At 43.5% G+C, this 14,449-nt stretch overlaps 1 protein-coding gene across 1 annotated transcript in view; it reads right to left on the bottom strand.

Annotated features, from left to right (window-relative positions):
• Positions 1–14,449, bottom strand: part of ST8SIA1 (ST8 alpha-N-acetyl-neuraminide alpha-2,8-sialyltransferase 1) — a 103,564-nt gene that overhangs the window by 63,520 nt on the left and 25,595 nt on the right. Inside the window, exon 2 of the mRNA XM_030238025.2 lies at positions 13,512–13,656. Within this exon, the coding sequence (XP_030093885.1) occupies positions 13,512–13,656 (145 nt within the window). The remainder of the gene's footprint in view (positions 1–13,511; positions 13,657–14,449) is intronic.

The raw sequence follows: 14,449 nt of genomic DNA, 5'->3' as shown, positions 1-14,449 counted from the left end.
TGGACAACCCTGAATTCATTTTCTCTAAACACTGTTGTAATTTATATCCATTTTCACAGCCACAGTGGTGCCTTAAAGAACCTAAAGCAGAAGGGTCAAGCTCAGTCATTCAATTAACAGCCCAAGCAGCTGTGAGGATAGAAATCAAAATTATTTTCTCCATAAAAATTTGTAATTTCTACAGTGAAATTTAAATTAGAGATACTCTATGTATGAATTTCAAATAGAGGATAACTTGGGCTAGCATTTCTCAGCATTCTGATTGCAATCTGGATGGGTGGTATGCGTAATTTCTGTTTTGATTGTTCACAGCTTTCCAGGATCTGATCTCCCAGCAGACTTTCCATGGCACTCTAAGCACAGACTTCCAAACCCCAGAGAACCCACAGGCTGCAAGGCACCCTCGACTCCATCTGCTTTATTTTCTGTTTTTTCCCCTCAAATCAAAGTTTCTCTCCTCCATCCAAATGAAACTAATGCAAGTCCCAAAGGAGTGGGAAGAATATCAAAGTACAGCATAAATTGCTCTTAACACACCAGCAAAGACAAAAATAATTTTCACTTAGCTCATCATTTTTGCAGAGACAGCTTTTTTATCCCTCAAGTAAGTAGCTAGACATCCACTGAAGGCAAAACAAAGGCATGGCAATCAAAAGACAAATTTCACAGTAAAACCTGTGGTTTTTAAATTTACTCTTTCTGACAGGAATTTGGAGTGCACTCACTGCAAGTTAAGTGGTAGTTAGCATATGTTAGTGAAAGGAAGAAGACTCTGAAAGCATCATTTCAGAGAAAATGCTTCTTGAAAGACTAGGAATTCTGGTGGAAAGGCTACTCAAAGCCAAATGCACATCTTTCACATTTCTGAAAGTTGTACTGCATTTAGCTTCTCTGAAAACACAACAGGCTATTAACATATTTGCCACAAGAAACTTCCTAAATGTACAGGGAAAAAGGCTATGAAGTGACTGATTTGGATTGCTGATAAGTCAGAAATCCTGCACAACTTTTGTGTTCCGTATTTACTCAAGTTTTAAGGAGATTTCAAAAATGAACCACACCTGACCTGCTATCAAGATAGTTTACAAAATTTTCCAGGGTTCCAAAACCCTTCTCTGCAGAGCATTAAAATAACATCACATTGACTTGAAAACTCCACAGACAAATGCCATCCCAACATGCTGACTGAGAATGGAATCAGGTTATTTCTGTAACTGGAAAAGATCAAAACAGCACAAAGAAACAAATGGAGGGAGCAAAGGAAAACATAATAACAGCATAATTTAGGATGGAAAAGACCTCCAAGGTCACCAAGTGCAACCTTTGAGCTGTCACCAGGCTTGACTTGGATCTATCTTTTACACTGTCATCTCCATGGAGAATAAGGGTAGCAGAGTTATGTAGAACATTAGCTCCTGACAAATGTATGACAAAAACCCAATTAAGCTGGTGACACAATTTAGGAGCAGGGCAACTTACAGCCCAACCTGCTTTTCTACAGCTGGAGATGCTCTGAAGGAATGCAAATGTAGCTCATCAGTGGGAAGATAAAACTAAGTGGGATACGAAAGAAGAAGCTCTGCTGAATAAAAAGGGCAGCATTTTTGCAAGCTCATGTATCTGTAAATATCTGTGCCTGAAATTACTTGACAGAGCTGCTCCACCAGATCCCCTGCACTGCAGCTCCCCTCAGAGCCACCAGTGCAGAGTGGGCACAGCCACCACACTGAGGTCCTTGCCAGGTCCAGTTGGCCTTTCAGGTCACCTTACCCTGGGCAAATATCACCCTCAACTAGAGCTGGCAGAGAGAATCAAGTGCAGTGTTCCATAAAGCAGGAAGCCTGCAGTGCTCATAAGAAGGGGAAAGAAAAGAGAACATCTATCAGGGACAGTTATTAACATGCATTTTACAAACCAAATGAGTGTGAAAAATCAAGTTTACATAGTTAGCAAGAATAATATTGTATGGAGGTAACTGGCATACCAAACTTCAGAGCACAGGAAAAAATGGAAAGAAGGGGCAAAAGTTAATGTTTAAAAGAATAAAACCAAGTACTATCTCTTGCATAGCTAATTACTGTGAATGAGGAGTTTCTTGCAGGATCAAAATGCTCATAATGAAGCAAGCAAGAAGGATTTAACTTACATTAGAGTAGACCAATGCTGAACACTTTCTAACTTTGCCTCTACGGTTTTTATCTCTGATGAACAAAGACCCTTTGAAAGCACAAAAAGCAAGTTTCTGGTTTACTTGGAAACGTTATTTATTTTGTAGGCTTCACATAACAGCAGGTTTCAGAAAAGTACTCAGCCTTACAAGTGCTCAGTGGGAGCACATATCAAACTTTAGAGGGAAACCAACATTGCTAATTATTGCTAGATAGTTTTTTTTCTCTCAGAGGGTCTATTCTCAAACAGATATTCAACATGAAATTCACAAAACATAGGGACTTCCTTGGCTCCATGACAACAATCTGGTGTCAGATCATGGTACTACCTGATCATGGTAGTATCTGATTGTATCTCAAGAGAACGTTGCAGAAAATAACAAAATTAGAAAACAGTTTGGGTTCGGAAGGAACCGAAAGATTGCGTTCCAACCCACTGCCATGGGCAGGGACACTGTCCACTACGTCAGGTTGCTCAGAGCCCCATCCTTAAATAGTTCCAGGGATGGGATATGCAGAACTTGTCTGTTTCAGTACCTCACCTCCCTCATGGTAAATAATTTTTCCTAATATCCCATCCAAACACACTCTCTGTCAGTGCGAAGCCACTGCCCTTGTCCTGTCACTCCAGGCCCTTGTAAAATGTCTCTCCCCCTCTCTTGTAGGCTCTCTTCAGGCACTGCAAAGCCACCATGAGGTCACCCCAAAGCCTTCCCTTCTCCAGGCTGAACAAAGCCAATTTTCTCTGCTCTCCTCCCAGCAGAGCTGCTCCATCCCTGTAATCAACTCTGGTGTTTCTCCTCTGGACTCACTCCAGCAGGTCCATGTCCTTGTCATGAAGGAATCCTCCTTCAGTCAGACTAGACAAAAAGAACTCATTCACTACATAAAAGCAATGGCTAATAAAGGCTGAGAAACTGGGGAAAAGGAAAGAGAAAATAAGTAACATTATTTCTTATCCAAGAAGCCACAATACCAAAATTATTAGTCTTTAGTAGAATTGCACTCAGCAAAAGGTTACAAGGCTAAATCCTGGCTGTGCTGAAGTCAGCTGGAACCCTTCTGTCAACTCAGAAGTAACCAGGCTTCACTTCCCCTGTTTTACCACAAACTTTGTTACTCATTCTGCCACCACAATTCCTTCTGTATTCATATACTGGCCAGAGTATCACAGGGGCTCTCTAGGTCTCTTTTTTTTTTTCTCTTTGTGTGAAGGAAAATGAATAGTGGTCCAGTATCTCTATCTGTTTACTGTGTGGGAAAAAGGGATTTTGCAATATTTCTTCCCCACAAATTCTACGTGAAGAAACCCTTATTTTAATTTTCTCCAGAGGTCTTCAGGAATAGATTAACCTGTGCAATAGCACCATGCATTGAATTTGAATGACTGTGAAGTGCCTGAGAATTGTTAGAAAAGCATCATACTCATACAAGAATTATTTCTCTCTGGCTTTCTCATTTTGACTGACAGAATATGGATCAGAGAACAGATCTCTGTAGTCTTGGCTTTTATTGTCTTCTTTCACCTAAACTGTCTCCTCTCTATTGAGCCCAGTCCCAACACTTAAATTTGCGGCATTGCTCCACAGTACCAAGCTACACTGTGCATAGAATAATCAGCAACACTAAATACAAGCTTGTTCAAGCAGAAAGGTGACATTAAGCTCTGCTTTGGAGTATTTGGTACTCAATCGTTGTACCATTCCACAGGATAAATCTGAGAATATATTTCTGAGGGCACCACACAGTTAATTGGCACATATATTCCTTACAGACCATTAGAAAAACAAAAACATTTAGAAGTTTAAAAAAAAACTCCAGGTATTTAAGTAAAAGACTTTTGGTTGTTCAGCCTAGAGAAGATTGTGGGAAGACTTGATAGCAGTCATATGTGGAAAAGAGAAGGGAAAAAACATCTCATAACTTATAGCCAGGGGGAATTTAAAGTTAGATGTCAGGAAATGTATTCTGTGCATAAGGGCAGCAACTTACTAGATTGGACAGCCTAGTGGGCTGTGGGATTTCCATGAAGAAGCTGTAAAAATTATTAGAGAAATATTTCAGAAAAACATGAAAGATGGGAGGCTTGATTAGATGTTAAAAAGAAATGGATCCTGGCAGAGGCTGCCCAGAGCAGCTGTGGCTGCCCCATCCCTGTCAGAGCTCAGGGCCAGGCTGGATGGGGCTCTGAACAGCCAGGTCTGGTGGGAGGTGTCCCTGCCCATGGGGCATGAGATGATTGTTAAGGTCCCTTCCAATCCAAACCATTCCAATGTGCTGGCAGAGCTGCCAGCCTTGGGGCAGAGCTCTCCAAGCATCCCTGCAGACAATGGCTTGGCAGAGGCTCCACTGAGATTCCACCATGAACTGGCACTGCCTTGTGTTTTGGTGCTGCACTGCCTTGTTCTTGGGGCTTGACACTGGCCAAACACCAGGCACCCACTGTAGCCACTCACTCGCCCTCCCCTGCCACAGCTGACCAGAGGAGAGAAAAAAAATAATTAAGGGTTCATGAGCTAAGCTTAAGCCATGGTATTGGGCCTCAAACCATCTGCAAAGCCAGGTATGTTTTATGAAAATTGCTCTTCTCCCCAACATACCCAGACTGGCACTGCCAACTGCCCCCAGCCCCAAAAGCCCATGCTGGCAGAAATCTCCAGGACAGTCTTTGAAAAAGAAATTATAGAAGGGAAAAAAAAAAAATCTGCACTGAAAAGAACTCTTTCTTTCTGTACTTGGGATTTGCAGTTACATTACAGAAGTCCAAATTCGCTGAGCCATTAAATGTCAAATGTTGGCTTAGTTCAGAGCAGTAATTTCAGCTTCCTTGCCTTTGCCTGCCACTACAGACTAACCCTTTGGCCACCACATTCCAAAACCACCTCAGGCTGGTAGTGACTGGGCAGTAGGCAATCTGCAGCACTGATTTAATTGCCAAATTTCTCCTTAAATTACTCCAAAATAGTATTAAGCTCTGTAGCTCAAGAAGGAGAAAGCAGCCAGTATTCTTGGTCTGAGCAGGCTGCACAGACAGGATTTATACAGCACATCCTGATGGAAGAAAGGCACAACTGCCTTCTTTTTCCTGTGCCCAAAATTCCACTTGGAAGCCAGTGGCTGCTACATGGGAATCATTCAGGCAATAAAAGCAGCTCCAAGATAGAACCACAGCCCTTCCCCTCCCTGTCATATCAGGCAATAAGGACTCTAAATCAATAATGCCTGGCTACATTAAGTCAGTTTCTGGCCTGGGATGCAGCAGAGCTCTCATTACATGTACAGCTGGGCTTACACTCCCCCCTAAGCAAAAAGACAGAGTCACAGATGTCCTGAAAGTCACTACATAACCTTCCTACAAGTTGTGTAACTTTGCTACCCCTTCTTAACAGCTTCAGCAGTGGCATAACCTTCCCTGACTTTCTCCAGGCCTGCAGAGTCCACTAAGCCACACTTCCATCTGTGTTTAGGAATATGTGGGAGAAGGGGTGCTGCACCTCTGCTACACAATAAATATCTTCTGAACATAACCTGGTATCCTGCTATATTCCAGTAAAATTTACATCAATAAAAGCCATATCAATAAATCAAATAACAGCACAAAAAGAAAACAACCGAAAAAGGTATGTAACATTCCATAAATTCATATTCATTCTGCCAGCTGGTAAGAAAGAGCTGGCAAAAGGAACCCAACCCAAAGCCTCAAATAAGCCAGTAAAGGTATTAAGCCTATTTTAGGAAGTGTCTTACCAAAAAAGGCAACTACTACAGAGAGAAAATTGATGTAATGTGCTGATCACAGAATAATTCAAATATATAGTCACATATACAGTAAAACATCTTTAAACTGAACAAGATGAATTTAAATAACAAAATTCATAAATAAAATAAAGGTCAAGAGGTAGACAACATATAAAGGATAAAGCTTTCTCTAGAAGCAAAGGTTGCACACTGCACCTGTAGGTTGAAGTCTCAGTGTATAAACAAGTTCACTGCCAGAAAAACCTCTGCATGGAGGAACCATCTCCTTTTAGTAGCTTATCAGGCATATATGACTACAATAAAACAAAGCAAACCAAGCTGTGTTGCCTTTGGGCAGGCTCAAACCCACCCTTATTTCTATTTCTACACCCCCAGCCAGGCAGCTCATATGCTCTGAAGTCACTTATAGCCATCATGAGTCTGGTATCCCTGCAGCTTCTCATCTGGGCCTACTTGCTTTAATTATTCTTTTGCTTCCAACAGTTCCTGCTTCTAAAGCAGCAAGTTTATGTCCTCATAAAGCAGATGAACATTGACAAAAAAATCCCATAAAATTCCCAGGTCCTCTCTGTCCCTCTTTGCTTGCACTCCCACTTCTTCTTTGAGTTCAGCTTTTTTGCTTTGCGCTTGGCAATCCCACAGCAGAACATCTGTAGCTGTGACCATTAGGTACTGTAGAAATGATGCTCCAGGGAGAACATTTCAGTTGTGCAGCCAGTGAGTAGAGACATGAGCTCCTGTATTACCCAGGAAAGAGAATGATGGATGCTCAGTCACTCTGGATTTGAAGCACAGAGGCTGAGTCAGGGCAGCCCACCCTCTCTGCCTGCAGGCCAAACTGACACTCTGCAGCCAGATCCAGCCTTTCCCTTTGTCTGTTACATGTGGAAAGGGCAGCATCTATCCCTGTGTTTGCACTGACCTGGCCTTGCACTACTGCAGACAGACCCACAAACACCAGGCTCACCCAGGCAGCCTGGCTGGGGACGCTCAGCAAGCCAGGCTGGCCAAAGCCAACATCAACGGGGACAGACAGCAGCTCCTTTGCTCCCACTCAGCTCACCCCCACGAGGGCATGTTGCCCTTTCTTCATTTAATTACTTCCAACTAGACACATTCCAGCTCAAGCTTTCCAGCACAAATTGGATTTTCACTGTCAGGTATGGCTGCCCCTTGTCTCCACAGAGCAGTTTCACAAACACTGGCTCTTGCTTAGCTGAGCATGCTCCATTACAGCATTTCTAACACACCGTGCAAACTGGTCCAATTACACAGCTCTTCATTAGTCAGGATGGAATCATCGTGAAGGCAGGGCTTTCTCTTAACTAAATATTAAGCCACATTTTTGTTTTGATCATTCTCATGCCAATGGATAAAGACTATCCAGGACTGAAGGTGATGCCTTAAGTTTTAGCTTTCATATTATCCAGAGTCTCTTCTGCATTCTGTACTCCCTATGAAGTGTCAGCAGTTCTCACAGCTCAGTCCCACAGAACAATCTTTTTCCAGCCCCAGAACCAAGGACACCACTGCAGCCTCAGGGCCAAAAAGGGCAAACAGCAGGGAATGGAGGAGAGCAACCTGGGAGGGTGGGACTGCAGAACCTGAAGCTGGAACTGGACAATGAACCCAACATGGAAATGGACCAAAGCTTATAAAAATGTGAAAACTCGTGACCCATCATCCATCTTGGGTGTAGCCATAGCCAGACTCTTGTACTGCCCAAAGTGTATCCTGTGAGGCCTTTTAATAAATCCCTGCTTTATCCTTTAACTCTGCCCAGCCTCTGTTCTAGGGAGCCTCCCAAGGCACCAAAGGGAAGACTCATGCTCCAAAAGAGCACAATTTGTCAGGTCTCCACAGATCTCCCAGTTTATGAAAAGCACTGTATAATAAAATTGCTTGAATAATAATAAAAAAATCTATTAGTGGCTTTCCCAAAACAAAACTTATATTTCACAATATTTAAATACCTCTTCACCTTTTAGTATACAATATTTCTACATTTCCAATAACTAAGGTTTATCACATTTTCATTTTGAGTCAATACATGTAGCCCAAATCAAGAACAGAGCTTGCATATTAATGCAGGCATAGGGAGCAGGAAAAAAATGAAGGAAGAAAAAAACAGGGTCCAAAGGGAAAGCACCAAGACATTGCCCCAAATCCTAACTAAATACAACTCAAAGGCACTCAAGGTGGTACCTATTTAGGCAGCAGAATTAATAAAAATAGAAATTAAAGCTGCTTAAAAGAATGTCCGTAGACCTAAAATTTCTGTCCACATCCAAGGCATCAATAAAAAGTATCACAAATGACAGCCAATATTTCACTGTATTTCCTGTACTTCTCCAAGCAGTTCTTAATTACAGAGCATTACTGCAAACAGAGTACACTGCTAGCAAAAAATTAACAGAGCATATCCAAAATCAACATCAGGGCGGTAATTGCTGCCTGCTGCCAAGGCTGCAGCCATTAGAGCCTGGCCCACATTGCCTCAGGTGGGCTCCCACCCCACACCCAGCTTTTGGGTCACCTGGGTCTACAACCAGTGACCAGAACAGGGTGTTTGCCCTAAGGAAGGAAGGAGGTACTGTCCTCCTGGGGGGCTGGCTGTCCCTACCCAGCTCCAGTGTCCCAGTCCAGCCTTGAGTGCCCAGGAGCTGTCCCTGAGCTCACCTGGCCCCTGCTGCTGGAACTGAGGGCCCTTCCCCTCCTTGGGAGGCCTTTCCTGGTATTCTCAGCATACAGAAAAGGACAAAGCCTGCAGACTCTACAGCAAACTCCCTTTCCACACCCAATTTTTCTTTCCCTGAAATAATTACAAATTATTCTACTTGCTGCAGGCAGGCTGTAACTGTAAGAGCAGAGAATTTGCCTGGAAACTGCACCAGCAGGACAACACAAAATCTCCAGCTAAACAAAAGATGTTTTGATCAACCAGGAAAACCAAATAAGCTCCCAAATTTTATCAGGTACTCTGAATGAAAAACAAATCACGCAGCACAATCATCAAATAAGTCACTGTTACCCAACACACCAGTCAGAAAATGCCAGAGAATGTCTCCATTTTACATTTACAATTAGAGCAACTTTTTCTCTGCCTTTATGTTAACGGTGGGATTTTAAACTTAAAACAAATATTTGTATTATATGTGTGATTTGGAAAATGTCATCTTTCTCCTGATAACAAAGTACCCAGAAACAGATTTCCACAATTTTTGTGTCACATTTCCCAATTTTTTTTTGTGGCTGGCAGTTATTTCTTTTGGATTTCTCCAACACCATTTGTGATGACTATTCATGAGGAGCTCAGTGCAAGTAGCCACTCCTGTTACTGACAGCTTCTGCAGGCAAAACTTTGCAAGGGATCTGAGCAGCTGAGGCACCACAATTTAGTAATTTAAAATAATTTACTGGTAGCAAAATGTCTAACTGTTTAAGTGAAATACAACAAAACCAGAACATTTTCTCAATTAATAATTTTATTTTGCCAGATTAAAAAGTTAAAGTTTAATGTCTGAAATGTCTTTTGAAATGTATTCACTCCTCTACCCTCCAAAACAATACATAGCAGAGTGAAAAGTTACATTTGATTTAACCAAGGTTTTTAACCCCTTGGGGGATGGAGATAGGTGACCTCAGAGATTGACCTCAGTTCTTCCTTGTTATAGGCTTTTGCCAGCAAGCACCAAAAATCAGATATTTGCACAAAAATCTAACTATCGGGGCAAGCAGTTTATCCTCTCTAATGCTAAAGGTAGTCTGAAATTTGGTTTTGAAGCTCTAAGGAGGACAAAAATAGCATGGAGTGAAAAATTATTTCAAAACACCACTTGAAACTGGGGCTTGGTGCATTCTCTAACCCCAAAGCAGCTGAGTGATGGTTCACACATCCTTCACGTGGTTTGAATTACATCCAGCTGCTGGTGGGGCTACACCCTGCTCCTAGAGCAGCTGAAAGGAGTCCCTGGAGCCTGCTCCCACCACCCCAGCTGTTCCTGGGGTTACAGGAGTCCCTGGAGCCTGCTCCCACCATCCCAGCTGTTCCTGGGGTTACACCCTGCTCCTAGAGCAGCTGAGAGGAGTCCCTAGAGCCTGCTCCCACCATCCCAGCTGTTCCTGGGGTTACAGGAGTCCCTGGAGCCTGCTCCCACCATCCCAGCTGTTCCTGGGGTTACAGGAGTCCCTGGAGCCTGGACGATCCCACCATCCCAGCTGTTCCTGGGGTTACACCCTGCTCCTAGAGCAGCTGAGAGGAGTCCCTGGAGCCTGCTCCCACCACCCCAGCTGTTCCTGGGGTTACAGGAGTCCCTAGAGCCTGCTCCCACCATCCCAGCTGTTCCTGGGGTTACAGGAGTACCTGGAGCCTGCTTCCACCATCCCAGCCCATGGTGAGCTCTGCCTGAGCCCAGGCTGTGGGAAGGGTCTGTATCTGTGTGTGCCAGCAAGGACTGCAGCCCTGGGCTCTCAGCAGCCCTGCCCTGCTCAGTGAAGGCCACCGTGGGGACAAGGTCCCTCCCAAGCCACCCTGGAGCTGCAGTGCCAGCCTGGTTCCTCCGCAGGGAGGGACGGGGCACTCTGCCACAGCTCATTCCTGCTCCCAAAAATTCACTTCTCAACATCAAGGGCTAAAACCACACAGAGGGCGGGCTGAGAGGAGCTGCTTCCAGCATCTGCACCTACTGCTTCATGCAAAACCCGGCCACATACAATTTTGACCTCATAAACTGAAATGCAGCACTGAATAACTATTTCCACATAAAAGCTTTTCTCTTTTGCAAATTTCTCCCTTGGTGGTTCAAACACTTGAAAAAAGAAAAGGAGTAATTCAAAGTCTGAGGAAAAAGTAGGCAGCAACAGAGCTGATAAAAAGAAACCCCGATAGCTTAAGTATTACATTACAAAAAAAAGAGTTAAAATGAAATGTCTTAACACCATCAAAACCTTTCAACCTTTTCACTTCAAAGAAAAATTGAAAAGCTAATGAAGTGATTCTAATTTTATATTTTCATGAAATAGCATTTCTAGTGGAAAAGCACTCTGACAGAAAATGTTGACCCAGCTGTAAGGACTTTATCTACAGACTGCTCAGAAGAATTATTTTGTATTGCACACATTCAGAAATAAGTGACATTTTACATCTTAACCTTGGACATACCTATTTTTCTATAAGATGAAATACAGCAAGCTCCCTATTTAATTTTGAGTTACATTGTCCTGTAAGTTAGTCACTGGTTCAGGACTGAGAAATCTCCTGCAATCACCAAATTGCTCAAGCCCAGCAATGTGGATGGAGCCATTTTTATTTATTCCAGAGGAAATATTTTTTTGATTATACCAACATGTGGCCCTTTACATTCCTATTACATCTGCACGGCATTTCAGAGTATTGTATTTTTGAATTTTCAAGCTTTGGGATACTTTTGAAAGGAATATTCATCTTCAAGAAAATTGCTAGCAAGCAAGCTAATAATAGACACCACTTTTCAAAAAAGGAGCCTGAAAAATTTAGGCAAGTACTTCTCTTGAAACAAAGAGAGAAGCAGAAAAATGCATTTAAAAATTAATTGCAAATAAATCCCCCTTGGCTTTTAAGCCTACTAGGATTTAGTCTGACAAAATTCCTCTGGGCAAAAGGCATGGGAATAACACATCAAATTAGAGGCAGTGGTACTTGCAAGGAAAGAAGGAGCAGGAGTGAGCAGCACTTGTGAGAAACAAACTGCCCATCACCTCACTACAGGAACAGCATTCCACCTCACTACAGGAACAGCATTCCTGGGTGGGAACATTCTAGGGCTGGAACATGGCCAAAATATCCCCTTTTCCACCTCCAAGCCTACAGCAGGATCCACCCAGCCCCTCTGCAGCCCTCTCCTCAGCCTGACACGCCCCAGGACATCAAGTCCCAGCTCTCAGCCCATGCTGTCCCCCAGGAGCTTCTCTCTGCAGGACTTCCCAGATCTTTACTCTTTACCTCTACTGGTAAACTTTAGGACAGGTCTTAGAGTCCTGGGGAGCAGTGGAGTTGCAAAGACCCCCATTTTTCTAACTCTGTGAAGGAGCCTGGAGCCCATGCAGCAAGCTGCTCTGTGCTGTGAAGGGAGGCAGTTCACCTCTGTGGCCAAGCAGAGTGCTTGGTTTTAATAAAAAACGCCAAATCTGAAATCCCCAATCAATCACAAGCCAGTGACCTCCCTCTCCCAGCCCAGGTGGGGCTTTTCTGAAACCTTGGGTAGGTCACACACTGAACACCTGCTGCCAGCATCCTGTGGTGCAGAGTTCTGCCAAGGACCCTGGTTTCTCCAGTGAACAGAACAGCAGCACACCACACTACTCGCCATAAACAAAGCTTACAGGCGCTGCTCTGCAGCACATCAAACTCTCCATCAGTCCCCAGAAATCCAGCCCACCTGTACTGCAACACCCTTCCCGCCTGTACTGCAGGAAACCCACCTGACAGGCAGGTTTCAGCAGCTGCTTTTTGCAGCTGGGGCAGGCTCAGGGGGCAGAGCTCCATCTCCCAGCCCGTGGCAGCAGGGACGAGTGACCAGATGGAGGACCTGGCACCCTGAGCTGTAACAGAGCTCCTCTGGATCCTGTCAACGCAGACAGGGGCTGCTGCCATCTCCTCTGCCCCACGCTCCTTCTGCATCAAACTAAACTCATTCAAGTAATAACTCTGGTTTTGAGATCTAAAAAGTACTTTTAAAAAAACACCTAAAACTTTATTTGCAGGATGAAATTAACAAGTAAGAACTCTGCTACACATTTAACTGAAACAGCAACAAATGAGAAGCCCTGTGTGAATGACTCAATGCTGAGAGGCTGAATAAATCCCTATACCTTGAATTTGACAGGTTACAGTAGCAGGTAAATCAATTAATACAGCCAGAGGTTCAGCTTTCTTTAAATGTGTAGCCACATAAAATATTTGCATTCAATATAACAAACTCACTATTTAGCATCAGTTCCTGTATTAATTAAAAACACAAGAAGCAGCCTAGATCAGTATTACAAATTGCCAGCTCTCAAAACGCTGCCCTTAACCCAAAGCACCTTTGGTAGACATTAATAACCAACCCCTTCCAACATTCAAAATCGCAGCAAGAATCAACAAAGCCCAGCTGCTGGCTCTTGTTGGGCTTACATCGTTTGCCACCAATGGACTTCATGAACTTGGAAGGAACTGGGAACACCTTCACACAAAGCTCTTCCCCTCCTGGCTACACAGGTGTGAACTGAAGGCCCTCAGGTGAGGGCTCAGGCTCACAGTGACTGCAACCCCTGACTGAAATGCAGAAATCACCCTCCTGAAATAGCCAGAACCAAACTCTTCAGAAGTCAAGACAGCTGACCCAAGTTCATCCCTTGTGTACATTCCAAAAAGCAGCCAGGGAAGTATTAACATTCATACAAACAAAATTCTGAGAATGTGGAAGTGAAAAATCAGATGCTGTTTGGTATTGAGAAATGAAGATACAATTTCTTGATGACCCTTTAGCCTCTTTATACTTATTTGAATCATGTTACCATTTAGTATTTTAATACTTAAAATGAAAATAATACATGGTTACTAACCTGTGGGAAGAGAGAGTAAGTTGCATTGTCAATTGTGACAGAGTATAAAAATTCCCCATCAAACCAGAGGTTCTTTCCCATGGGGGAATTCATCTTAGTCATAGCAAAGAGCTGGCCAGGGTCACAGCATTCTTCCAGCAGCTTCCTAGAGAAGGGAACAAAAGAGTAAAGGCTATTAATTGGAGCCCTGTCACACCTTTGTTAATCATCACCCCTCACACCCATGTTCCTGCTGCACTCAGGTGCTCCCAAGCCACACTTCCCAGCCAGCAGATGAACCATGGCACTCTTTTTTGCTTGCATAAGAGCCAGAATAGCTGCTTTTATTTCAGAAAAATCTTAAAACAGGAAAAAAAAAACTAAATTTTCATTCAGAGTGACACAGAAACAAAACCAAGATTCAGCAAAAGAAACCCCATCCTATACAGCCTGTTTTAATGGGTAAAAACTGGTCTCCAACACATACAGAAATCAAAAAAGCTCATTTGAAAACTCAATCCAAGGTGCATAAATAGTCAGTACCAAGGGTTATTTATGAAGAGCAGGCCTCCTAGAAGCCCACAGTTGCAGAGTTGGGTAAGGCAGTGCTGGCACCTCTCTGCATGTCCTTGTGCTGCATTCCCAGCAGTGTCAGAGCCTCCCTCCCAACTGCAGGGCAGCCTGAGCCACCCAGTGTGATGGATATTTATAGAGTGTGGCTGTGCTCCTTAGTGTCCTGCTCAAACTCCATAGCCTCTCACTCCCTCATGCCCCAAAAATCCTTCTCAGCCTGAGTAGAAACTGGAGAGCTGATGAGGGTGTTGAAGGTTATCCTGAAAATTCTGTACCACTCAGCAATTAATATCCTAAACCACAGAATTATGGAAAGCTCTAAAGGTCCAGAATATCCTGTATTTCCAAAGCCTGCATGGCCCTAGGAAGGGTGACACTCACAGATG

Source organism: Serinus canaria, chromosome 1A (assembly GCF_022539315.1).
Source record: "Serinus canaria isolate serCan28SL12 chromosome 1A, serCan2020, whole genome shotgun sequence".
NCBI lineage: Eukaryota > Metazoa > Chordata > Aves > Passeriformes > Fringillidae > Serinus > Serinus canaria.
This window is presented reverse-complemented; position numbering and strand designations above follow the sequence as displayed.